This window comes from Camelus bactrianus, chromosome 4, assembly GCF_048773025.1.
Source record: "Camelus bactrianus isolate YW-2024 breed Bactrian camel chromosome 4, ASM4877302v1, whole genome shotgun sequence".
Lineage (NCBI taxonomy): Eukaryota > Metazoa > Chordata > Mammalia > Artiodactyla > Camelidae > Camelus > Camelus bactrianus.
Window position 1 is genome coordinate 69,700,433 of NC_133542.1, and position 27,459 is coordinate 69,727,891.

At 48.3% G+C, this 27,459-nt stretch overlaps 1 protein-coding gene across 9 annotated transcripts in view; it reads left to right on the forward strand.

Annotated features, from left to right (window-relative positions):
• MVB12B (multivesicular body subunit 12B) overlaps positions 1-27,459 on the forward strand; it is a 164,542-nt gene that overhangs the window by 66,116 nt on the left and 70,967 nt on the right. For 8 of the 9 annotated variants that reach the window (XR_006725314.2, XR_012506554.1, XR_012506555.1 and 5 more), the window contains exon 7: positions 25,794-25,888. Coding sequence is in view for 6 of the 9 variants with exons in the window: in XM_074362235.1 (XP_074218336.1) it covers positions 25,794-25,888 (95 nt within the window). In the remaining 3 variants the exon portion in view is untranslated. Of the gene's footprint in view, positions 1-127; positions 730-25,793; positions 25,889-27,459 lie in introns of those variants that run through there. The other variant, XM_074362237.1, reaches the window with a different exon arrangement.

Sequence of the window (27,459 nt, forward strand, 5' to 3'; positions counted from 1 at the left end):
CTTTGGTGTGCAGAGCTGTGACTAGCTAGCGGGCTTCCCAGAGCTGTGGGTTGAGCAGGGGAGCGTCTTTGGTTTAGGAACACGAGGCTCCCGCAGCTTAGTTCAGCAGTTGCAAATTCTTGCCTAGATGCCCAGAGTCCTCGCTGCGATTACCTTCACCTGTGCTCGGGGCCCTGGAGAGGCTACAGCTGCTCCCTGTTGATGTCACATGGTCTGGAAGGGCCTAGAAATAGGCGCCTCCTCAGAGCAGGTTTTAACTTTCCATGAGCACAGATTCTCCTGGTTAAAGCAGGAAGAGTGATCTCCCCAGAAGCTTGTTGATCAGCTTGAGAACACAGTCACCAGCAGCAGAAGCCAGGGGACCCGAGAACACAGGAGCTGGAGGCAGTGCCTCAGAACAAGGCTTCTAAGGCTTGTGTGTTTTATAACCTCTTGTTGTATCGTTTATGGTTTACAATGGCTGCAAGGAAATTGGATCAGTTTTGTTTTACTTGCCATATAAAACAAATGTCAAAATAGTCAATATAAAATGTATTCTGATTTGACTGAGTTAAGCCAGTATGCAGTGGGATAATGGAATGTTACATTAAGGCTTCCCAGTAAAAACCACTTGTCTCTCCCAAGCTCTCCTCTCTCACTGTGTGGTAATTTACAGGTGGCATACACACCTCTGTGAGCCTCCTGGTTCATCAGGGATTTTTTTGTGCGTGTTCTTCAATTTTTGTATTGTTTTCCTATCCAGTGTCTTCATTTAAAAAAATGAAATGCTGATTATTCAAATTTTCCATTGAAGATTTATGAAATGATGAGTATGTTACTTTATTCCATGAGGCTTCAGATCTCTGGAATCTGTCACCAGAGGAGCCTGACACCTTGCTCTCTGGTGGAGCTGTGGGTGCTGCTTGTGTTCCCACTGTGGGGGTCTGCAGTGGGCCTGTAGGGTGGAGGTCTCCACGTCTGGCTCCCAGGGCTTGCAGTATTTTCCGTCCCCAAGCCTCAAACTTTGAACCTGTAGCCTCTTCTTCCCTTCCTGTTTTGTGCTTCTGTGCCTTTGCTCATGTGGACACCTGTGCATCGGGTATGTCTCGCATCCTCGACCTTAGATGTCAACTCAAATGCCACCTCTCCCAGGAAGCCTTCCCTGAATGCCTTGTGCCTATGCCAGGCTCTTCCCTCAGAACGCTTCTCAGCCATTATGCCTTCACTTTGTGATCATGTTGTAAACTCCTTGAAGGCAGGGATTTTGTCCAGGGCCTGTTATCTCCCAGAGCTCAGCCCAGGTACAGGCATGTATTCAGTTTTGCAATAAATGCTTCTCCAGTGGCCTAGGACCCTATGCTGCAGCCTCCCCACCCCTAGACGACTCCCAAGTCCCTAAGTACGCCTCAGATTTTTCGGATTATGAGAGGAATTGTAGCTTATAGAAAACTGAGAGTTTAGAAAATAATGAAAAAACAAATTCCATCTCCAGTGAGCAAAGGCTCATAACCTTTGGCTGTATTTCCTTCAAGTCATTTTTCTGTGTACTTCTTACATAGATGATATCATCATAAAATAGCAAGTTTGTGTTTCGCTGCTTCTTTCTCTTGTAATGTTGAACCAGAATCGTAATATTCAACTGTGGTCTTTGTGTGGACCCAGGGATCAAGTTGCAAAACCAAGGCTGGAGTGAGAGCGTGGTGATGCAGCGCCCTCTACTGACCAAAGTTGGAGGAGGCTGGGGGACCGGCGGGCAGGTTCCTGAGCCAGGGGCAGCGGGACAGGCCCTTTTCCCCGACACTGCCCCTGCAAATCCCTGTGGGGAGTGAAGGGAGCCAGGGAGGGCCAGTAGCAGACCTTGTTGCCTTCTTAAGCCGGAGCTTGTGTCTCAAAAGCTAAAAACGTGTGCTCCGCCTCCTTTTTTTCTGCTGTCACTCATATTTCAAAGAATTTCCTGCTGTTTTTTGGCGAGCTTTCATCCCCAGTTTATTTCAGACAAAGGGGGCCATTTGGGGTTTTCAGAGACACTGGGTCATCACCTGAGGGCCTTATAGTCCTAGCAGATCGGCCTTCCTTGGAACGAGCACTTCCTGCCTGTTTCCTCCCTGTTGTTGCAGAGTGCTGGTCTCAGATGATAGGAGTTGTCCTTTCAGGATGGGCAGCCCCCCGAAGAGATGGACGCCCCTTGGCTGTATCCAGTGAATTGGACACAGTGTTTGAAGTTCGTGGCAAAAGGCAGGATAAGAGGTGTTTGCAGAGCTCCTCTTCCTCATCCAGCAAACCTTTATCTCCCACACATGCATCTCTACCCTCATTTCTTGACAGTTTCCAAGTGAGGAAGGGCATGCCACTTCATCTGGTGAAGTGGAGCCTCTGTTTCCTCTCTGGGCAGCAGTACTGCTCCATCCTCTGCCCATCCACCTCACACACACTGGTCAGCAGGATGGGCCTGGCCTTGGCCTCAGGCACGCTCCCACGTCCCCACTTCTCTCCCAGGCTGGCCTCAGCTTTGCGAGTCAGCCTGGGGTGGAACAGCAAATGTTAGGGTCCCTGAATCTGGGCTTTTCTGATTCTCTTCTGCACTGTTGCCTTCAGGCAGGTGCAGTTAGAGGAAGCACCTTCTCACTTCAGCCAGAGCCCCCACTTCTCTCTCACATGTGATTCTACTGGAAAGAGAAGGTTCTACTGAGGCTGGTACCAAGGTTTGGAAAGGCTCAGGGAGGCAGGTGGATTTGCAATTGATGGAGCACCAGTAGCTCCAGAATGTGGATGAATGCACAGTTTTGTGCCCTCCCAGGAGGGGCCCTGGTAGACTGCTGCCCCCCGGCTTGCTGAACAGTAGAACCAGTGGCTTGATAAAGACATCAGAGGCATGCTTATCAAATTTGCAGATGACACAGAATCATTAGGGAGAGCTGATGTGCTGAATGACAGAATCAATACTCTGCATCTTCTCTGCAGCCAGAACACCCTGCTGCAACCGGGAGATGAAAGGTGATGGGTGAGAACGGACAGAGCCCCTGAGGTTCAAAAAATCAATTGCACGGGAACAAAATTGAGGAGACCGGGCTTAGTGGCGGTCTGTGGGAAATGATGGGGCTGGGCACGAGCTTGAGTGGCTGCAGTACAGCCCGGTGTGCATGGTGAGGCACGTTCTGTGACGCGGTGTCCCGCGCCGGTCAGGTCCGTCAGGAGGGGCACGCCCACTGCCATCCACCACCCTGTAAAAGTTAACCTGGATCGAGATTTGAACTTGAGTGTGAGGAATCACCGAGTTTTGATCTGAGTAGAGATGCAGCCTCTGGCTTCAGGTATCTAAATGGTCAACGTGTAGAAGGGAAAGGAGAAGTGTTTCCAGGTGGGGATGCGGCGTTGGGAGCCCCTGAAGGCAAAATTCGATCAAGTGAACTAAAGTTACAGGGTGGTAGGTTTGGGCTTAACATTAAAAAAATTAATATGGAGAACTCCCCAAAGGTAAAAAACCTCATGGCATTGAATAAAACAACTAAAGAGGTCATTTGCACCCAGCGGCTGGCAGTATTCAGACAGCATTTGGATTTGTCTGACCTTCAGTGGTTCTTCTTAAGCCTTTTTAAGAAATGTATCGGATTCCCTGACCCTAGCTAAAGTCCAGACAGCAAGCCTGCACGTTAGGGCCGCCCGCAGTCGCCTTGCCACCGGTGACTTGGAGGAGCCGGAGCTGGGGTCGGGGACCAAGTGTGGAGGCCTGTGGAGTGGCTGTTGTGGCGCCCTCCCCGGGTGGAGGCACTGAGGGCCCTCATCGGGCCGCCCCGTGTCTCCATCCCAGTGTTGGCGTGTGGGAGCTGCACTGCAGGTATTTTTGTCCCTTTCAGAGTCCAGCTGAAATAAATCACCTGGCCTCCAGAGTGTGGTGTTTCCAGGGCTTTCCCGTCTGGGTGGATGTGGGCTGGGGTGGCCTTGTGGTTCCAGAGTTCAATCTGCTCCCCAGACCTCAGGCCATAGGCTCATCCTGTGATCCTCCACTGACACCACCCCTGGGAGAAAGTGTCATCTTCCCTCCCTGAGCCACAGCGGCCGCTCCTTCCCCGGCCCTGGAATCCTGCCCTGCGGCCTCCCGGGAGCGTCTCCCCGGTGTCGGTGTAGGTTGGGGCCCAGCTTCCCTTATAAGGTGCAAGGCGCTGCTCTGCGTTGTCCCGGGAATCTTCCGGTGATTTGTCAGCTTCCAGCAAGTTGTCAGTCACACGTTCCGAAGTATGTTTCTTAGTGACAGACATAATTGTACTTAACTTTTTGCATGGATGTTATCAATCTGTGACAGATACTCTGGGAAATGGGGCATTTTGATTGCAGAAGATCTGTCACATGCATTTAGTCTTCCTCTCAGGGACACCAGGATTCAGTCACAACTTTTGCATGTCGATGTCAGGTTTTGAGAACATAGCTCCTTGCTGACCTCAAAAACTGTTCCGTCACTCCGACCCCAGGGCTGTCATCTAAAAGGTTAATGGCTCTTCCTAAAGGAGAGAGAAAGCCGTGCGCAGTGATCTAGCATTCAGGCCATGTGTGCCCGGGCTCGTCCACATCACACCCGCTGTCAGAAGCCCGTGAGCTGCTGGGCTCCGTCCTGGCCCCCTGACCGCACCGTCCTGCCGACACGGGATCAGTGTACCACTGGATCCACCCACCGAGTGAGCCTGCTGCAGGGCCAAAGCCTTAGCTCACCGGCCACAGTCCCATTGTCTGAGCTGACAGCCTAAAACCCTTGGCTGCCTCCTGTAAGTGTCTGATTATAAGATGGTCTTCATACCGCAGGAGATGATGTCACCTGCTGTGTTGTTGCAGGACTTGAACGGGGGTCCCAGGATTGCACAGATCAGGGGGGCTGTTTTCCTTTTCCTGCCGAGGTGTCTGCCCGCCCCCATCCCACCCCACCTGGTGGCCAGAACTGGCCTGAGGGTATTTGCCTATGTGGAGGCCTGGCAGTTTCTCCTCCTTTATAGGTTTAATAGGAGAAGGCTTGGCCCAGAGGATTGGGAGGAATTCATCTTGGAGTTGAAAGCCATTGTTTAATAAAAGTTCCTCATTTATGAGAAGGGCTGTGTGTGTCCTGCATCAGGTAAGATGAGAAGGCAAGGCCAAGTGCTGAGTCCAGTGGTTCTTTTTTCCTCTAATAGTGAACAACTTATGACGTGGACTTTGAGCTTCACTTCCACAGTAGAGACGGTCTGAGGTACATGGGCCCGGGCAGCACTCTGCCCTGGTCCCCCTGGCAGGGGCATGGGCCTTACTGTCCCAGTGAGGCCTACAGGACCTCGTCCCTCTGCAAGGCATGTCCGGGCGTAACTGTGGGTTGGGCTTTACTTGGAAGAATTAGCCGTCCTTTTCATTTACACAAAAACCACACACATTTGTGAAGATAGGGGACTCAACGTGTTTGTATCCTTCCTTGAAGCCACCTTCCTCTGAAGACGGAGGCGGTAACCCGGCTTTGTCGCTCCAGCACAGGGGGCGTGAGTGTGGGCACCGCACAGTGCAAGTGTCCTCACTCTGCTTGTGGTACCTCCACCCACTCCAACTGAAAGCATCAACCACAGGGATATCACCAAGAGGAACCCTCTGGAGGGGTGGGATCAGAACACGGAATCAGTTAGATTAGAGGTTCGCTTCTGGGGCTCAGTATTATTTCAGGTAAACAGTCCACGCTTACATTCTTTGCCTGGAACTTTAAAGTCCCAGGTTGCCTGCCATCCTGTTGGGATTTTCAAACATGCACACGTTCTTTGTTCTGTTTGGAGCCTTCACTGGCTTCCTGTTAACTGACGTGCCTCCCAGTCATCTCGCGTTCGGCTGGTCTCCTGGTTTCTGGTCACGTTGTCCTCATTCCAGATTCACCTCTGCTCTCCCAGCCCCTGTGCCAACCTCCCCCCGCCCCGAAAGGGGCAGACTGGACTCCAGAATGCTGAAGCTTGTTGCTGTCCACCCTCCAGACGTAGCCGCACCCTCGCCTCTTCTGGAAAACCCAGTCGTGTCATTTTCTGTCTTCCTCTCCTCCAGTCGCCTGCATCGTACAGTTTGGCATTTCATGTTTCCCTGTCATTGTCATATTTATCTTTGGTCTTATGACTAGATTTGCTGACTTATTGATGACAGGGATTCTCCCGTTTCCTTTTTCTTCTTTAAAGACTCAGAAAAGGTTAGTCACAGAAATAATGATGATAATATTGCATCACTGTGTATCAAAATTTAGCAAGTACTTTCAACTGCATCACCTCATGTGATACAGTAAGTATTCAGTGAAAAATGTGTGGCCCCCAAATGGTAGGGCCTTTGAAGTCCAGGAGCCTGGCATATGGTGGCACTCAGAAAATACTTACTGAATGTGTGAAGTGAGCTGGTTTAGATACATGGGACCAGATATCGTATATTTATACATCTCTCCTTCCCTCTGTCCATCCATCCAACCAACAGAGACTTATATTACATTTACTGGGTGTCAGGCCCTGTTCAAGTGCTTAACAAATAAAAACTCACTTAATCCTAAAACAGCTGTGAGTTGCGTCCTGTTTTCCCCTCCTTTTTAAGATGAGGAAACTTGAGATCAAAGAGGTTAAATTCCTTTCCCAAGGTCACACAGCTAAGTGTCAGAGCTGGGGTTTGAACCCCAGCAGGTGAGCTACCCTTGGCTGGCAGGCCGTCCCCGTGCCCTGAGGCTCATGGTCCCCTGTTCACAGCTGAGTGGAGCGTGTGCCTCAAGGGGCTGGCGGTTGGGGTGCAGCCCCAGGTGTCGCGGCTGTCTTCACCTGCAGCCTCTCCAGGCTCCTGACCTGCCCGCAGCTGGGAGGTGAGGACCGCCTGGAGCCTGCACGTGTGGCCGGGGCGCTCACGGCATTCACTCTTTGAGGGAAATGTGTGGACACTGGCCAGGGGCCAGTCCATGTGAGCTGTGATGGATGCCTGAGGAGAGCATGTGGGGGCCATACACGAGAGGGTCCCTGTGAAGGGCTCCAGAGCCCGCGACGAAGCAGGGCAACAGGCAGTTTGATTTATTCTGGTGATCATGAGGGTGGAGTGAAGGAGACCTACAGACTAAGGTTATTTGAATATCTTTGAAACGCTTGTGTCACAGAGCTGCAACTGCGTTTGTAACGGTATCAGACTTAGTTTTGGTGTCAGAGTGATTTCGAAGGCGAAATTTCATTAGAATGCAGTTTGGCATTGTTAGATATGAATGATGAGTTTCAGGCTGAGCAATACACTTTTTTGATATTAATTTTTAATACGGCTTCTTGGGAAGTCAGAGCTTCTATTTAATGAAGAATCGACTATTAGTCAATAGACGTCCCCCTCTGAGCTGGCCTCCCCCGCCTTCACTCACACATCCGCTCTTTGACAAGGTCTTTGCGGCTTGTAAATGTGTTATCGTTGTGATTTTTGTGACTTTGTGGGAGTCTTGCTTTTCTTGGTGGGCGCAACGGTTATGCGTGCTGCTGCTGCTTGTTCCGGAAAGCGGGGTTATAATGTGAAATGATTCCCATGCCTGCTTCTCAAGTGTGCGAGGGCTCTTGGCACAGCTGGTTTAAGCTCCAGGGTCTGGAGAAAGGCCTTTTTCAGGATTATGAAAATAGTGTTCCGTGTGTCAGAACAGATTTATCAGTTCACTTTAGGGTCGGTTTTGTGAACCAGACCACTTAGAGGAGGATATTTTACCTTTTATCAGAGTGGAAGCTGACAGTCTATTTGCAGGGAGCTCCATGGAATATTTCACCTGGGCCTCTCAGTGTAAATCTAGCCGCCAAAGCAAAAATGAGTGTTAAGCGAAATTTCCTGGTATTTTACTGCCCCTGCCCTCCCCACCCCCATGCTATTCTATTTCAAGGCCGGGTTTCAATTATCAATTTGGATATTTAATAAAATCCTTTGCTTGCAGTAACTTTTCGAAGGCCTTTTGGACTTGTTTGGGTGGGGCTTTTGCCTGTGGGTAGGGTAGCATCCAGCCTGAACTCCCTTCTTGAGCAGCAGATGTTTTGTTTCCAGTTGAATAATAATATTAATAATTATCAGAATAAATATGATTATCACCATCATCGTTATTATTTCAGCTACAATTTTTTGAGCATCTTGTGCCAGGCATTGTGTAAACACTCCATATATATTGTTTTAATCTTCACAACCATGCAGTGAGGTGAATAATCGTGTCCTCATTTTTCAAGAAACAAGAAAACCAAAGCTTGGAGAGATGGTGACTTAGCCAAGGGCAGAGCGTTAGGACTCAGAGGAGCCAGGATTGGAGCCCAGGTCCCACCCTCCTGTCCTCTCTGCCTTCCAGGAGCCTCGGGGCTTCCCTGCACCTCAGTGTCTCCTGCAGCCAGTGACATGGGCTCTCCCAGGACCAAACACAGGCGTAAACTCTTCCAGCCCAGAGCCCACATTCCACCTCCTAATTAGTCATTGCTTCATTTTGCTAAGCAAATTGTTTTGCACAGCTTTCAAGATTGATTGGGCAAGAAGGGGAAGAACGTGCCTTTGGTTCTTTGATAGGGTTTGTTTTCGTTCAAACTGCTCACCGCCTGGCCTGCGCTCTCACGCACAGGGCCTTTCATGAATCTGGCTTTGGCAGCCTCATTACTCTTGAATTTTGGAGAAGCGGATATTTTAGTAGGCTGGAAGAAGATGAAAAGCTAGCGTGCCCATGTGTTCCTTGTTTTTAAAAGCCGGGTCAGTGAGGTTTAGAGACTCTTTAAATATTTCAGTTCATAAGATGAGACTAGATCATCTGGAATGGAAGTGTGCTGCCCTCCGTCCCAGGCTTGGCTTTTTTCTTCATCTCTTTCATAATAGAGGTAGGTATTTTGGCACTGTAGGGTTCAAGTGTAATAAAACTAAAATGTAGTGAATAAATACTGTGATTTGGAGTGCTGCTGCAGCTATGAAAGTTAGTTTCCCTTTTTTTTTTCTTTTTTGTTTCTTGAGTAATCAGTGACTTGAAAAATAATAGATTGGTCCAAGGATGGTAGCTTAAGAAACTGAAAACTCTGAAGCTTTAAAGGAGTATGGTCTCTGACATTTTTCTAAGAAAGCATTTTCTTCACTCAGTTAAATCTTCCCCAGTCGAGATTAGACATCTATCCTGAAATATATATTTAAATAGTTTGAAATTCTACACAAGTGTTCATTTTTAGTTAAGGCAGTGCCGTCCTGAGCCCTCACTGTCTCTTGGATTTTGAAAGATAAATGATGTGATGGTTGTTTTTCTTGATCCCAAGTTATTTATAGAAGCCCCAGTTCTAGTGACTGTCTAGTCTAACCCTAAGGTTCCAACGGGGCTGGCGGAGGTGACTGGGTGCTGTGCCCGTGGGGAGAGTGGGGCTGAGACCAGGTCTCACCTCCCCGTTACGATGTGCCTGGCATTCCACATTCCCCACCGGGAGGTGGGATGAGAAGCCTTTCATTGCCCTGGTCATGGATATGAGATGCTCTCAGACGCCTGGTAGGGGTGGCTGTGGTCACGGCCCTTGTAGCACCGCCGAAAGCCCAGAGAGGAGGGTCCTTGACCACCACTGTTTCCAGGGCCAGGCCCTGCTCCACCGCAGAGTGAGCAGGAACCCCGGGTGCTGGCATTTCCTGTCACGTTGCCTTCACCCTTCATACCTCCTCGAGTCCAAATTCCAGAAGTAATTTGTCACTTTGGAGGAGGGAGCCATTAATAACCATTATTTAGAACTGTCGAGTCTTCCTCTCTGTGTGTGAGTGAGTTAAGCATCCAAAAAATTGGCCTTGTTGGTGGCACACAGGGCCTCCCCATTGACAGATCAGGCCCGCCCCCACCCCCGCTGGTCCTTCTCACATCCCCGTTATTTCAGGTCTGTCTTTAATCACTGAAAGGGTGGTGGCAGAGTGGTTAAAGCATGTCCTCCTGGAATTCATTAGTATTATTACCAAAGACTGTGCTGTAAATTGTTGATTTTTTTTTTTTTTGAGCTGCTTGGAAAAGATTTCTTAACTATTTCATTTTAATGTCCTTTAAAAAAAAATTTGTCTCATCAAACAACAGTTCAGAAACCTGGACTTCAGGTCCCCCTGGGGGTGGGCTCAGAGTGGTTGTCCTCAGTGAAGCTGGAATGGTCTCGTCACCATCAGGTTGTGGGGTGGGGGGAAGAGGAGGAACCCCCAGACCTTCCAGTGGTGGTTAAGGAGAGGACTCGGCATCCAGTGTATGTTAATGCAGGTTGTTATTCTTTAACATTAAAATTCCACTAAAGTACTAATAATTACTGTTAATATCTTTCTGTGGAAACTTACAGTAAAGGAGCAGTAGTAGAAACAGTATTTAAGGGAGAGCTGCCGGCATGATAAGAATGCAAATACGTGTTATTAGCCTAATGATTTTGCTGTCGCCATGGTTGTGCCGCAGCCGTGTTGTGAATATGTCATCCGGCACCCGTGAATTTGGAAAGTGTGTCAAAACACAACTTCAATTAGTTTGCTCTAATTATGGCTCTGGAGAGTTTGTAACTACATCACTCCTCATTAAAAAAGATTTTCTTATATGGATTAATGTAATATACAAAGGAAAGTTTCAAAGTTCCCGATGCCTCTTGCTGCCGCAACGAGCAGGCTGGGAGCAGGGCTGACGGATCTTGGGTCTCCTGCTGCCAGCCCAGCTCTTCCCTTCTGTCCCGCCATCCGCCACCTGCTATGAAGTGGCCGTGGCCAGTGGAGCTCTGGCGACATCCTCAAGAGGGTAATCGAACCCATTGCAAGCTTCTAAAAGAAGATGGCTAATCAGAAACTACGAGGACATCACTCATTCTAAGTAGCTTGGTGAGGTCTGGAAGCAGAAGGACCTCTAGACCTACTGTGGCCCTGTGTGATGTGCAAACTCAGCCTTTGGTCCCGTCTGGGGGTCTCCGGGGGACGCTGCATGGGAAAATGGGTTACTTTCGGTCACACAGAATCACATGGCATCTGTGAAATGTCAATAAAAGTCTTTTCATAGGTGAGAAAGAGGACCTGAAGGAAATGTAATCTTCCATCCAAACTGATAAGTAGCTATAAATGCTGTTGTGGAGCCACTGTGATTTTTGAAAGAAAGAAAAATCACATTTTCTTGTCTTGCCACTGACCTTCCCCTCCCCTTGGACACCAGTGGTGTTCTGCCATGACCACATCTTCCAGGCTCCCTGGTGCAGGGTCTGGGTGGCAACAACATGTCTCAGCTTTGTGTCCAAGGCCGTTTCTTCACGCTTGGCTGCCCCTCGCCTCACCCATCTCCTGAGCCGCTGGCTGCAGCATCATCGTGACATCCCAACTTGGGGAGCTCAGTGGTGCATTCTGAATCCAAGAGATGAATTTTAGAATGCTGCTTGAGGAGGCCTGGGTTTTGGTTGCCCTCCTCCTCCGATTTATTTGCACAATGCAAAATATCCACAATACAGCTTTAAATACATTTTTGTTGACTGTTAACTGTTCTCTTTTCACTTTTGGTAAGTACAAGGCAGGTAGGGGTGTGTGTGTGTGTGTGATGAGCAACTTGGCCTTCTTTATACCACTCACAAGCAATGTTACCTTGAGTAAGTTACAACACTCCTCTGAGCCTCGGTTTCCTTGTCTATAAAACGGGCATAAGAATACCTCTATGCAGGACTGTTGTGAGAACCAAATGGGGGAACATATGGAAGTGCCACACCAGGCACGTGGTGGGCATGCAGGCATGGGACTTTGTGTTTTTATCCAGGATTCCTTTCAGAGTTTACTCTGAGCACAGGCAGTTCGTTCCCTCAGACCCTTCTGTTGCCGCCATTTGGCCCCTTGCAGCCTGAGTCACTGGCACCCCCACCAAGTTCCCACGGCGTCAGACTGGGCGCAGGCCTTCTCCCGCACAGAGCTGCACTCACAGGTGAGCAGCTGGGAAGGGGTTAAGATAGTAATTGTGCAAATCTTCCAGGCTTTCTCCCAGTTCTGCGATAATTTGATGAAGAACTTCACCCTAATTAAATATTCAAATTAGGAGTAAGTGTCAATATGGCTTCCCATTGCCTGGAATGATGATTAATTGTATTCAAAACTCTAGCGGCCCACTGTAATCTAAACTGAACTGTTGTTCTTGATTATTTCTGCACCTCACTTGCCATGTTTTTGTTTTAAGATTTAAACTAGTAATTGATTTGCCATATGCTGTCGAGCTGCACATACTTTAAAGTTATGCGTTTAGGAACTTGGGGAGTTTGGAATTGTGATTTCCTTAGTCTTTCAGTGGCAGCTTTTTTCCCCCTTGTCCAATGTGGAGTGATTTGGTTGGAGTGTGTGTGTGTGTCTGTGTGTTTGTCTGTGTTGCCCATGAGGAAAACTCATTATATAGTCAAGTTGGTAGGTTGAAATTATATTGATCACTGCAAATGGGTTGCCTCAATGGAAAATGAACATTCTGCATTTATACTTTTGTGCTTGTGTTGTCTTGGTAAAGCAACATGGCATAGTGGGAAAAGCATAAACTCAAATCCTAGCTCAGACAATTCCTTTAGCTGTGTGACCTTGGACAAGTTCCTTAACCTCTCTGAACCCTCTTTCCCCTGACCCATAGAACCCCGCTGGGTTGTGAAGATTAGAGATGAGAGAGAAGCATAAAGAGTAGTGCAAGTGCTCAGTAAGTGGTAACTGTCCAAGTCACAGATGATTCCAGGAACAAAGTATTCCGTGTCCCTGCCTCCAGAGAGCCACTCCCAATCATGAATCAGATATTATCTCCCACTTCTCTGACTCCAGAAGCGTCTGTTGCCCCCCTCCTGCTTTGTGACATGTCTTAGGTCATTGTCTTGACTCTTGAATTGCTGTTTCATTGCTTCGGCCCTTTCTCCCTGACCACATTCTTCCCTCTTGGCAGCTGGGACCAGGACTCCCATGTCCCTGGATTCTTGACAGGGCCTAGTGGAGTCCCTGGTGCATGGTAGGCACTCAGCCAATGTTTGTTTTGTTTTGTTTTGTGCCGTGGCTTTAAAAATCAAAGCATATAACGTTACAGCCTTCTGTTTGTATATCTTATGATATTTAGAGCCTTTTACTTTATGAGAAAGAGGATTTCTATGTGTGTTTCATTTTACTTATGGATTAAAGGGGAAAGATTTGAGTCTTATTTGGGTTTTGGTTTTTTTAAATCACTTTTAAAAGACTTTATTTTTAAAGAAGTTTTAGGTTTGCGACAAAATAGAAAGGTACAGAGATTTAGTATATATACCCCTGACCTCGCGCATGCATAACTTTCTCCGTGACCAGCATCACTCACTCACCAGAATGGCTTTTTCTTTTTTTTTTTTTTAACCAAAGATGAACCTACATTGACACATTATAATCGCCCAGAGTCTGTAGTTTACGTTAGGATTCACTCTTGGTGTTGTACATTCTGTGAGTTTGGACAAATGTATGATGACACATGTCCATCATTATAATATCACAAACAGTCATTTCACTGCCCTAAAAATCCTCTGTGCTGTGCCTGTTCCTCTCTCCCCCGGCCCCTCTGGCAACTACTGATCTGTTTACTGTCTCCATAGTTTTACCTTTTCCAGAATGGCACAGAGTTGGAATCATTCAGTATGTAGTCTTTTCAAATTGGCTTCTTTCATTTAGTAATATACAGTTATCATTTAAAAAAAAAAACTATCTCAGGACCAAATGTAGTGCTTGGCATATAGTAGGAGCTTAGCTAGAAACTAGCAGACTGAGTTGGTCACAATATATTGATTATAGTAGCAGCCTTATATGCCTGTTGACAACCATGGTTCGTCTCCCCTTGGCTGGCATCAAGTTAGTAGATATATTTGGAATTAAGTTTCAGGTCTGGGCATAGAAAGTTTGAGGTGGTGAATTATTATTGCAGAAGAAATGGGTTCATTTTAGGTTTTGTAAAACCTCTTTGTTGATGTCAGTTACAAAACAAAGCAAAATGTCTCATCAGATCATGAGAAAGTGTGGTAAACATTCCACGTCGTAATTTCTTTCTGAGGTTGGCTCCAAAACCAGTGAGAAAAAAAATTGCCACCCCTAAAAATATTGTAAGACCTAGAGTCATTAAAATGACTGACTTTCTTTTTTAGTAGAACCAAGTTACAAGAAAAAATTGTGGTATTTTCTCACCTCTTTGGGTCTTCACAGATCTGAATGGTAACTCAGAGCCTCAGGTTGGAAGCACAGGGGACCTGGAGCTGGAATCCTGGCTGTGAAGTCTTTGAGGAGGAGGCTAGTGCTGGTCAGGCCCTTCCAGCTGAAGATGATTCATTTTAATTACCTTCCAGGGCGATCCAATACCTGAGCATATGGTCCTTAAGAAATAAGCCTCCCCAGACTGTCAGTGAATGTGGGCAATGGTCAGGGACCTCATTCTGACACCGTTGACCAGCCTTGGAGAGCGGACGCTCTAGAAGGTGCTTATTAAAATGCCAGCAGGTGCGGCGAAGGTCCCCTTTCCCGTGACTCCCTCACCCTGCTTGTGCCAGGTGTTTTATAAGAGCCTTTTTCTTCATTAAATGGCATTCATTAAGCACGTCCTTACACCTGGCACAGAAGCTGTGTGTCACAGATGACTTCTTCCCAATGGTGTTTTGCAGGAATAAAGTGGAATTTCATTTCACTGTTTGCTGTGTTCTTCCTCCCCCTCTCCCACCACCCTAACTCAATCATTGCGGCTTTTGCATATTCCTCCTCCATCCCTCCCCCATCCCGTTACTTTTCTTGTGCCCTTTACCTCTGGTCTCTGTCCGTCAGCAGCCACGTTATCTGGAAAACTAGGTGCTCCTTGAGTGCTGAGTGCTGTGCAGAGTGCTTTCATATACCCTCACCCTCCTAGAATTCTCCTCTTAGTGTTTGTCATCTTTTTTTTTCCTGATAAAAAGAAAAATAATTTCTCAGTAGAAAAATTAACATATAAAAACATATAGAAAGCAGGGGGAAGAAATCCACACTCGGACCTCAGAGACTTCTGTTGTCTACACCACAGGCATCGCCCTGCCTCCCCGTCCTGCCACTAGCACAGGGCCATCACATCTGTCAGCTGACTTATCCTTCAGGCCCAATTTGTACTGGGGCACGTGTATCTGTGTGTACCCATAGAAGTAGGTTGTTGGTGTTGCGGTTTACACGTGCATCATTCTGCAACTTGGTTTCTGTTTTGTTCCCTTTTGTTGTGACCTAACAGCCTTGTCTTTGACATCTGGCTATGTTGATGCAAGAATGTCTGGCTCATTCCTTCTCCTTGGTCTGCCCCACTAGCATGTGAACATTTTCCCAACTCCTTGCTCTTACAAAGGAATAGGCCATAAGGATTGGGTTTCTGCCTCTTCCTGTGGCTGAGATCACTCTCCCCACAGTCTGTGCCCGAGTTCCTCACTCGTGTCCTGTCATAAGCACCCTCTCCCAGTCCCACCCAGAAAACCTGCAAACATTGTTTTATATCTGTAAAATATTCTGAATCAGGCATAATGTTCTTCCCAGTTTTTGCATAGTGCATCGTGATTCGGAGCTGCATTTTGTAATTTGTCCCATCAGGGTTCATATCCAAGCTGTGCCCCCTCAGGCAGGTTCCTGAACCTTTCTGAGACCTTCTGTCAAATAGAGATGATCTCGGCGCCCAGCTGTGGGATCCGGGGGGGATTACATGATGCACGTGAAGGGCAAGCCCTGCGAAAATGTCAGCAAACATTATGTTATTGTTTTTTTATCTCAGATAAGTCGTTTCTTATGTTTCAGATTATTTCCTCAGGCTAGATTTCCAGAGAGAAAGAGTAAATGCTGGTCCTTTTGTCCCATTACGTCCCCATTCTTAGGTCTTAATTTTGAATCACCTGGAGCATGTTCTTAATGTATTTCTTTCAGCGAAAGGGACAAGAATGGTCTTTTTTATTGTCAGCTTCACATATAAAAGAAAACTTGTGATTCAGAATATTTCTACTCATTCAGCCTTCTTTCCCTTCATAACTGTGTCTCCCTAGCCTTTAGCATTTAGTGTCCCGGGAAAGGAATTTAGTTTCATTTTCTATACTTTTTATGCAAATGGAAAAAGAGTACATGTACAAATAGACTCTTTATCATCTTATTTTACTTAGCATCATTATCTTGAGATGTATCCATCTTGCATGTATCACTCGTTCCTCTTTGATGGCCGAGCAGCATCCATTGTGCGGCTCCACCACTGTGTGTATCCAGTCACTTGTTGTTGGCTATTTGGCTTGCTTTTAGTTTTTAACTTTTACAAATAAGGCTGCTCAGTACACATGTGTGCAAGTCTTTGTAAAGACATCTACTTTCATTTCTCTTGGGTTCTATATATGTAATGGTTTGTATAGTTGTGATGGCTGGCTGGTACCATAGGATATGTTTAACTTTTTCAGAAACTGCAGACTGTTTTCCGAAGTGGTTGTACCATCTTACATCCCTATCAGCAATGCAGAGGGTTCCAGTTGCTTCTCATCCTTGCCCACAATTGATGCTGTTGGTCTGTTTAATTTCTGTCGTTCCAGCAGATGTGTAGTAATATCTCATGGTGGCTTTAATGGGCATTTCCCTAATGACTGATTTCGGACATTTTTTCATGTGCTGATTTGCCATTTGTTTATTTCTTTACTGAAGTGTCCATTCAGACCGTGTGGTCTGCTTTAAATTGGATCATGAGTCTCCTATTAGGTTGTAAGAGTTGTGCTTATATCCTTGTTGTAAGTTGGATATATGTTTGCCAATTTTTCCTTCAGGTCCGTGGCTTGCCTTTCCACTTTTGTAACAGCATCTTTTGAATAACAAGAGTTTTAAATGTCGGTGAAATCCAGTTTATCATTTTTTTTTCTGGTACAGTTTATGCTTTTTTTGTGTCCTGTTTGAGAAATCTTTGCCAAACCTAAGGTCACAAAGATTTTCTCCTGTGTTTTCTTCTAAAAGAGGCCATGCTATGCCTGTTCAGTCAAGATGCATTTAAATAAAAAGTATCAAACCCCAGGCCTTCTGAACTTAATAATCTACTGCTTCCCTTTCCTCTTTTCTAGAATAGTTCTGTGACTCTCTCGGGTCATTTTGTACATGTACGTGGTAAGCGTCGAGTTTTGTTTTTTTTCATATTTGGCTCTCCAGTTGCTTCAGCACCATTTGTTGAAAAGATCACTCTTTCCCCATCAAACTGTCTTGGCATATATGTTGAAAATCAATTGATCATACATATGAGGGTCTGTTTCCGGACTCTTCATCTGTTCTGTTGATCTGTATGTCTGTGTTTTTGTCAGTACCACACTCTCTTGATCACTATAGCTTTACACTAAGTCTTGAAATTAGTCTTGAAATTAGAATTTATTTAGCTGTGAGTCTCCTTAATTGATTTTGCTTGGAATGTTGGGAGCCCTGTTGGGCTTGTTTGTCTGGACATTGTTTTAATCAGGCAAGCTTTCATCTGTTTTTTGAAGTTACATCTCCTTTAATTGTCCTGATTTCTTTCTAACACCTAGAATATTTAGGTTGGTCCTAGTTCCCCATATTTTTGCTATTTTTCCTCATCATTGTCATCTCTGTGTTCTTTCTTTCTCTGCATTCTGGAAAATCTCAGGGCAGAGGGAGCTTATCCATGATACTACTTAATCAGTTTTTTTGAATTTTATTTCTGCATTATTTCTAATGCAGATAACTTTTCCTAACCCCTACAGTAAAATTTTTCCCAAAGGTAATGTTCTTTTTATCTTGTTGTAGGACTTTTTTATAGGCCCTCATGAGGATGCAGGATGTGTGTTGCTCCCTCCCTCCCCTCACCTCACTTGGGTGCTCACTGTTTCGTAGATAATCTTCTGAATCTTCATTACTTTTCCCTGTTCTCCTTAGCTGTTGTAGAACCTTGGAGATTGGAGGCTGGCCCTTCAAATCTGTTTAGGATATGTATCATTTCATCCTCCTAATTTGAATTTTTTCAATCTTTTAAATATTTTCAACCATGGGTTCTTTGCACGTGAAAGTCTATAAACAAATATTATTTCTCATTGTTTTGGGGACACCATTTAAATATCTGAGTAGTCTGTCACTCTGACTCAGAGGTGGCTCGTGTCCGAGGCACATCCTGACCCAGGGTTACTGCACCCAGACTCCTGACTCCGCTTCGCTGGCTAGGTGTCCAGTCTTTCACAGAGCTGCAGTAGAACAGTGGTTCTCAAACTTTTTGGTTTAGGATTTCATAGTCTTAAAAATTGAGGATTCCATCCTGCTGGGGGAAAAAAAAAAATGAAGATTCAAAAGAGCTTTTGTTTAGGTGGGTTATGTTCATCTACATTTAAAAATTAAAACTAAGATAAATGTAAAACACAAGACTACCTAAGCAGACATCAGTGTGATGACATATAAGTCATGTAGCTTCTAGGAAAGTTTTCTGTCTGCTTGTGAAAGGATGAGGGGAGAAAAGGCAAGTGATGTCTTAATGTTATTATGAAAGTGGTGGTGACTTGTGGGCTCCCCGAAAGAGTCTGAGGACCCCCCAGAGGTCCCTGGGGCACACATGGAAAATTGTTGTCCCAGGAGGCGGTTTGAATACAGCCAGAAGAAGAATGGGAGTGACTTAACACCGTGAAGCCTTTTGGTTACGTGTGTGTGGGTGTGTGTGTGTGGGTGTGTGTGTGTGAGAGAGAGAGAGAGAGAGAGAGAGAGAGAGAGAGAGAGAGAAGTGACATCTGTCTCTAACCGTGAATCAGCCCCTGCCTTCCCAGCCGCCGGTCCCTCAGCACTGCCCCCGACAGTCGGAGGGGATAGCGGGCATCGCAGCTGCCTGGGCAGAGCCGTCTTCATTATATATGGCCACTGGGTTCAGAAGATTAATGGTAACATTTTAAAAATTCACACAGACCTGGAATCAGCACTAGAAAATACAGATTTAAATTAACAAGGAAAAAGCAGAATCCCATCAAAGGAAATAAATCGTGCTGGCAACTATTGTCACATAATAAAATGTATTCTATAACTGAAGGGCTTTTATATGGAGCTGTCTGCGGCTTAGTGGCCATGTTAATTGAATAATGTGTCGAAGACTGACTTGGGGGGAAGAAAATGAAATTTCCCTCGGCATCTATTTAGCTGGAGCTGTTGTCGGCAGCACGTAGGATGCTGACCTGTTTGTTGAGAGAGTGAGGGCTTGGCAGGGTGTGCCCCATCTCCTCTGGGCAGTTCCTGGGGCAGGGGACGAGGAGGAAGGCTTGGTAAAGCTCCCCTACATTGTTCTAGTTGGAATTCTCTGGTTACCAAACAGACTTTGGAATAATGATCCATCTCTTGAGTCAAGTGGCAGAAATTGTTGACCTCAAATGGTCAGTCCCTTGTTGCAGTGGCCCACGATCTACTGGGGGTGGTACCAGAAGGTCTTCATCTCTAGGCGCCATCCTTGGTAGAACCAGTTTCTTGAGTTTTGGGGTTTACTTCTCCTTGGTCTACCGGTGATCCTTATAAACTCTCTTGAAACACACCGTTCTAGATCAACGGAGCGATCTAGAGTGATCACAGAGTGAGCAACAACTTTGGGGACCGTTGAAATGACTCCACTGAAATGGCTGTCCGTGGGGGCACCAGCAGGCATCACGTTCACGGACTTCTCAGTTTTGTTGATTCCGTTGAGGACCTATCCGTTCTTGTAGCTCCCTGCTTAGGTGCTTCAGAAAAAACGAGCGTTCGGTGCCCATGGTCTCCCGAAGTGCTGGCTCTTTTTTTCTTCCTCCAGTAACACCTAATCTCGTAAGTAGGGCATTCCTTTAATCTCATTAAGCAGTCAGGTTATGGGAAATAAGCCAAAGAGTGTTGGGTTAACTGATTACAATTCCAAGTAAAAATGAGGATTTTATATTTTTTCTCAGTAGATGCTGTGGTTAGGGTGTGGGCTCAGGCCATGAAGTAGTCTTCTAAAATATTTTAAGCGACTGTAAAATATTTTATCAGATAGCTGTACCGTAATTTTTAAGCAGTCTCTTGTTATATAATATTTAATTTGATTCCATTTTTTGGCTTTATAAGCAATGCCGTGACAAATGCAGTTCTGTTTATATAAAAATATCCACGAATCAGAAATAGTTGCATTTTCCAAACTGTTAACCAACCCAGTCCCAAGGATGAAAAGGGGACGAGTGGAAAGCCTTCCTGTAAGTTTCTCCAGATTATCTCTAATTGCAAGTCATAATCAGGGTCATTCGTTCCTTCAGCAGCATTACATAATCTTACAGGGTTTTCCCTAATATTTTTAAATTACCCACTGTGTGCAGGGCACTGTTCTGGGCACCGAGGATATGGTGGAAAGAGAAGGTGTAACGGAAGCTGTGTTCTGATGACATGTAAACAAATCGACTATCTTATAGAGCCAGAAAGTGAGGTGTTGAGAGAGAGCACCACTGGAGGCCTGATGGAGGAGAAAGAGTCAACCTCCAGAGACCCAGGAAAGAGTGTTTCGGGCACAGGAAACAGCAAGGGCCAAGGCCCCAAGGTGGGAATGAGAGTAAGGGGGTGGGGGACCAGAAGCAGCTGGTGAGGTTGGAGGGTGTAGGTGCAGGGCCACGAACAAGACCAGGTCAGAGAGGAGGGGTAGGTCAGAACTGGCAGGACCTCAAGACCTCGGAGCCGCTTGGATTTCATTCATGTGCCTGCAGAGGGAAGGCACAGTGCATTTTGTGAGGGTCCTGTCCTGAGGCCCTCAGAAGCAGGACTTAAATAGTGCCAGGGATGGCAAGGAATGGGGAAAATCAGAATAGGAATTATACTTGCACGTGCTCACCACATCCTGGTCCTGGGCCACGTGTTCTGCCTGCATCGCAAGAAGATGTGTACGGGGAGGCACACGCCCTTGCTAAATTCAGAGCACCCAGCTCCTGCTGGTGATGCTGGGATCTGAACCTGTGTTGGGCGGACTTCGGTGTCGTCGCTCCTAACCATTACAGCTGTTCTGCCTCCCCGGATTGTGGTCAGGCCGTTCATTGTCCAGATCCGTATGTGGCTTTTCCCTTTCTACCGCCTTAGAGAGACTGCGACCTGTCAGGGTCACTGAGGTAGTAAGTGACAGAGTTTGAGTCCCTGGCATCGTCAGTTTCACAGGGTCTTCAGGGTGGACCCCGCATTCCTGTTTGAATAACCTCGCTCTGTGTACCTGATGGTGCGGATGACACCTCAGAGCAACTTTAAGATGACGAGGACAACTCTGGGGGACATGTGGACTAACCTTTACGCGAGTTCTAGCGCTCACTGCGCCTCTTCTGTTAAGTGAAAATGTTCCCAATGAAAAGGTTACTGAGAGGATTAGGCAAGGTGGCGCACGCAAAGGAACCCAGCCCAGCACCTGGCAGGTGGGTCCCCGCCAGACGCCGAGGAGCTCGGATCTCACTTGGCTCTGAGGCTCCGCCGACGGCAGAGCCATTCCCTTCTGTCCTCACTTTCAGGCTGATCTCACGCTGGTGCCCTGGGCCACTTCTCCTTCAGCGGGTGACCTCTTCATTCGTCTCAGCCACAGGACCTGTCCCCTCGGCCCAGACTCTTCACTTTCATTGAGTGGCCTTGATGTGCCTTTTCGTCCTCCTGTTCCCACGTCCCGTCCTCCCTGTGTCCCGGAGCAACAGAAACGAAGATGCAGAGGCGGCTGTTGGCGGTGCAGGGGCTCCTCTCCCTGCGGCTCGCTCTGGGCGGGGCTCGTCCCTCTTTCCGCTCTGAGTGCTGCCCCGTGCCCCGTGCCCCCTCTCATCGGCCGCTAGGGCTCAAGTTGCTTTCCACAGATTCCTACTGAGCAGTTAAGTCTGTAAAAGATACAGTCAGGCCTACGACTTGAATTCTCTTTTAATTTCCCCTTTACTCGTCAGCCCCCCTTTGTCTATGGTATGTGATCAGAAACTTTCTTTTTTCTCCCTGGTAAATTCTTGGTTGCTGCCACTGACTTCTTACATCATAACTGTCCTCCTCTGTAGCAGAGAGGAGTAGGATGCGGAGCATCTTGTGGTCTCCCAGAGACCCCCGAGTCTAACTGAGCAAACGCACAAGGAGGAAATGCAGTAATAGGGACAGCAGCAGTTCACACCCGGAAACACTTGGGGTTTTAATGGAGTAAATTCAACACCTGATTTGGTCCACAATCACTTGTTCAGTGATTGTCTGCTCTGGGGAAGAAATTGTCCTAGAAAATGTGCTACCACGTTGATGAGATCTGGCCCTGCCCTTGAGGAAGTGTCTTGTGATAACTGGAGTGAGAGAGGATGTGCAGACACCTGGTTCCGCCTGGGACAAGCCCAGGAAGAGGAGTTTTACGTGGAGTCTTGAAGGACCAACAGGAGTTTGGAGAGGAGGTAAGGAAGAAAGGGAAATTCTAGGAGGAGGGAGCAGGGTGGATGAAGAATCAGGCTGAGGCAGGAAAAAACGTGGCATAATCAGAGATTCATGAGACTGTCACTCTCCCTGGTGGAGGCAGAAGTAAGCAGTGACAGGAGACAGAGTCTGGACAGGGGAGCTGGTGTGTGAGGCCGGCCAAACCCAGCATGTGGATACAAATCAGACTGCCCAGGGAAAGTGTGTGGAGTGAGGAGAGAGCTAAACCAGAACCCTAGCAAACAGCAACCCTTACAAGACTGGAGGAGGAGCCAGGAGGTGCCATCTGTGAGGGGGAAGAGACCCAGGCCAAGGAGGGAGAGGGTCAGGGTGTGGTTGGCCAGGCACAGGCTGGTGCACCGGGAGGCAAGCACGCTCGGAGCAGGAGGTCCGCGTGGACGGGGCAGCTCAGGAGCCAGGCTCCTTGATTCTCCGGTACACACTTCCTTCTTTAGCTCCGTGGGCCACAGAATTACCCCAAAACTGTTCATTTCGAGGGTTGTAGCAGGTGGTTTGAGGTCTGCACACAGTCGGTGCTGCATGATTGTTTGCAGTTCCATGATCATCTTCGTCATGATTTGCTGCTCCGTTCCCATCTACCGTAGCACCTCAGTTCTTGCCCTTACCTTCCCACAGGCAGGTAATCTTCTAAAATTGTAAATTAGATCTTGTCACTTCTCTGATTAAAAATCCTGCAGGACGTATGCAGGGCCCTGCGTGCTGTGGCCCCATGGCTCTCCTCAGCCTGGTCGGCACCTCTCCCTGGCCCTCAGGCTCTGGCCACGGGCCGGTCTTCCCTCAGCAGGACCTCCTGCTGCTTAGGAGACACCCCAGAGCTCCTCCCTGCCCACCCCGGCCCTGCCAGCCCCAGTCCCCATGAAACAGCACCTCCCCAGTGACCTCGGGGGGTCCTCCTGCTTGCCTCTGCCAGAGCTCCTGTGACTTCGTGGACATGTTCACATCCCCTGCTGCAGAGTGAGCTTTGCGAAAGCAGGGTCATGCCACCCCGAGTCCCCCCCAGATTGGAGTTGATGTGGGCCAGGGCTCACTCAGCCATCTCGGATGGCCGAGTGGCTGGGCTGGCCGTGTCTTCTCATCCAGGGAGGAGGACCTCTGGGCTGTCATCCAGGTCTGCCTGTCATCTGTGGTTCTGCCAACACCCCCACCTCCTCTAAGGGCCTCCTGGAGCGGCTGCTGCACAGAGCAGACATTTCATGTCTTTAGTTAGTTGGATGTGCTTTCTTAGGGCTTTCAGGACTAGCATTCTCCAGGTGTGGCAGCCCTGAAGCTGGGTCCTTCCCCGGCTCCTGGAAATGCCCTCACTGTCACAGTGCCTGCCCCCGGCCAGCTTGGTGGGCGTGCAGCCAGAGCATCCCACAGGGCCCCGTGCTCAGAAGGGCTTCACGCTTGGTTTAAAGCTCTGCTGTCACCATCTTGAAATTCTTAATATTTGACCCAGGTCCCCTGTTCTGACTTTGCACTGGGCCCTGTACCTGCCCCGCAGGGGCCACGTGCGGAGCCGTAAGGGAGCTGTGGGATCTGCAGGCCCCAGGCCCAGCTCAGGGTGAGCCCCCTCCACAGGGTCGCCTGTCATCATTTTAGCTCTGCTCAACCACAACCACAGTCAATAATTCATCCTTCTGTCTGCTCAGCTTCATTGACTAAGTGCTGTGGTCACAGGCATTGATCAACTGCTTCAAACCCTTCTGCAGCTGCTCCTCGCCCTCTCAGGGTTCCCAAACCTGGCCAGTCTTCAGAGTCACGGCTGGAGCTTGTTAAAAAGATTTCTGGGCTGCACCCCAGGCCCACTGAACCAGACTCCCTGGGGTCGGGGCTGTGAATCTGGATTGTTAGCAAGTTCCCACGTGACTCCAGTGACTGAATCTGTGCTGGGACAGGCAGAACAGAGTTTGGGAACCTCTGTCCGAGCGGATAGAGCCCAAACCCCTTGATGTGGCATTTGGCGTCCTTTGCAGTCTGGCCCCGGCTGTGTTTCCTATGGGCACCCTCCACCTGCACCACAGCTGGCTCTCTCTGGCTGCCCCGTCAGTCCTTTTCGTCCTGGAACACCCGCAGCCTCCTCTGAGAAGGCATCACCAGAAGCCCTGTCCCTGTTACCAGAACGCGTTGTTCCTTTCGTGCACACTCGGCGTGTGGTTTTAGTCTCCGGAAGCGTGTCCTGTTGCACAGTAGTTTGTTCCTACACCTTTGTCCCCTGTAGCCTGAGAGCTCCTTGTGGGGGTGGGGAGCTTACCTCGGCATCCTTAGTTCATCAGTGAAGTTCACTACGTGTACATCCAAGTGCCCTGAGGACACACACCTCGAGGGACGTGTCTGCTGGTTCCCCCACGACCCTGAGCGCTCAGTAAGGCCTTGCTGCCTTGTACAGCTGGGCCAGCCAGTGGCACAGTGAGCACATCGCTGCTCACTCCACAGCCCGGCAGACCAAGCGCCTTTACCGTCCTCGGTGCTCATTTCGTCCCTGGGAGGCTCCTGCTCACTCCTGGCCCCGCCTAGAGAACCTTCCTCCCAGGAGTCTGTACGTACAAGAGTCGTTCTAGGGGGGCACACACTTACTGTGTGAAAAAGGCAACATGTGGAAAGCTTTCTTTACGTGGTCATTTGTCCCTCGGTCTTTTCCATTTTGGAAATGACTATGTGTGACCACAGCTCAGGCTGCTGAGCGATTTCAGACCGACCCCAGTCATACCAAAAGGAGGTAATTTTGTTGCTTTTTTTCCCCCAGACCAGTTGGGTTTTAAATGTCTTTCCTATTATTGTAATCTTTATTCTTGGCATTTACTAAAGGCAGCTGATGACCACACCAAATGGATTATGTGCTTTGATCGAGTACCCGCTTGTGCTGTGTGTGCTGTGAGCTTTAATGGCTGGCACCTGCACCATAAAAGACGTGCTGGGTCATTGAAGGTGCTGTCTGAGCACCTACTGGGTGCTCCCACACGAGGGGCACACGCAGACATGGCACTTGAGAGAAGTGTGTCGTCCTCATCCTCAGTGGGCCGTCCTTTCCTGGACTCAGGTGGTGATAGTAACTCCCAGCACCGTCGTTCACACGGTGCTTCCTGTTATCCTCAGCAGGCCCACAGGCAGGTGTGGAAGCCACTGGGTGGAGAATGGAACTAAGACGACAGAACAAACCAAGGCTCGCGTGCAGAGCTGAGTGTTCTGGTCCCATTGGTGCACTTTGCCCAGTGGGCAGAGATCTGGATTAAACACCCACCTCCTGAGGCACGTGGGACATCACTTAAGGCTTGGGAAACCTTTGCTTTCTCTTGGATGTCCTTCCCAGTATGGAAAAAGGTGGCCACTGATGTCTGGAAGCTTCTGAATTCCTTGGGGGACCTGAGCTGGTGGGGACGTCCTGCTTGAGAAGCCGGAAGCTCCCCAGGGGTGCCGCCCCTGTCCCATGCTCTGTGGGCTTTCTGAGCCTTGGGGAATGAGCCACGCACCCTGTAATCTCCTCTTTCTCCTGTCTTTCTCAGGCACATCTCTCTAACGCTCCCTGCCACCTTCCGAGGCAGGAACAGCACGCGGGCGGACTACGAGTACCAGCACTCCAATCTGTATGCCATCTCAGGTACGTGGGCCGCTGCTGCCGCGTCTGCGTCCTGGGGCCACCTCCCACTCCCTGTTTCCTGGCTTGCAACGGCATCTGTGTGTCTTACCTCTTTTTTCCCCTGCAAGATGCCCTTTAGGGACCTGGCCTCCCCCTTTCTCTGTGTCACCGCAGCACTTAGAGCAGGGCCAGATACTCAGCATGTTTTGAAACTAATGATGAAAAACAGTGTGTGGATTTCACAAGCCTGAAGGGAGGTTTCTAGAGAATAGTCAGCACATTGTTCACCTGCCAGGTCCAGGGCAGCTTCCCCACGGGGACTGGGGAGCCGCGCAGAGCGGAGGCCTGGTCCCCTGCCCTCCGTGTCCATGTCTGTCCTCACCTCTCATTTCTCAAAGCCAGGTTTGTGGCCAGAGCCTTCACTGGCAGCCTCCCCACCCCCCCACAATTGTATGAGTCTGATTTCTGAACTTGGCCTTGAAATGGATAGTGTTTCCTTGGCAGGAACTGCATCAGTCCTAGTTTTCTTTTTCACCTTCACCCAGAGGGGGAAAAACTTACAAGACTTACTACAGAATTGAGATTCATTAGGTGCCTGGCAGTGCAGGTGACTTGCTAAGAGCTGAGGGAGCCCACAACCTTGACTCTGATTATAGGGGGCCTCCAGTCGGGGGCGTTGGTGTACCAGGGGGAAGTGGCAAATTGGTGCCGCTTACCAGCACACACCCTTAATGGTGAGTGACATGTTGAACACGGGAACATGGCAGTCATTCATGTACCATAATGAATCGGTTATTTGAAAGGTAATCTTTTTTCTAAAAATTGCAACTTCAGGTTACTAAATAGATGGAATAGAACAATGGTCTAATTCGTGTCAGTATTAGTTTTTCTTCTTATGATCATTCCCTAATAGGTTTGGAAGCCTAAGAAAGGCCGGTTGTCCCATTTCTGGGAGGCACTCCTGCTGGGGAAAGGGCGGGACAGGGGTGCTCTCAGCCCTCGGCCCCAGCCCCAGCCCCGCTCCGGCAGCCGAGCTCCCCAAAGGGAGAAGGAGCGTGCTGTCTCAGAGAAGCGACTCCAGGGAGAATTTCTCTTGTGCTGTGGCTATTTCAGCAGAATCGACAAGGAGCATAACAAGTGTGGAAAGATGACCTATTTTGTAGAAAAGCTGAATATTTCCCCAGATGCTTAGTAGTAGAGTGGTGCAAAATAGGTATGTGGAACCCAGCAGGGCGGCCCCGTTCCGAACGCACAAAAGGAAAGCTCCATCAAAGCAGATGACTTTTTTCCCCTCCAGCTTGCAAATCTTTTTCCAGCCGCGGTGTTTGGTTACCCCCACCTTACCTGGGTCCTCTGATGGCTTTCCCAGCTGTTGACGTTTCTGCAGAGAAGGGCCCACAGAACAAAATCTCCTCTGGTTTGGCAGGAATTTTCCTGTCTGCCTCTGGACCGCTGCTTCCTCACCCCGCGGCTTTGATGAGGTGTTGTCTGGGTTCATTTCAGCTGTTAGTTTAGCAATACCGAGGTAACAGCCTCAAGACACAGGGGAAGCCATTCAGAAACTTCCTGTTACATTTATGTAAGTGGCAGTC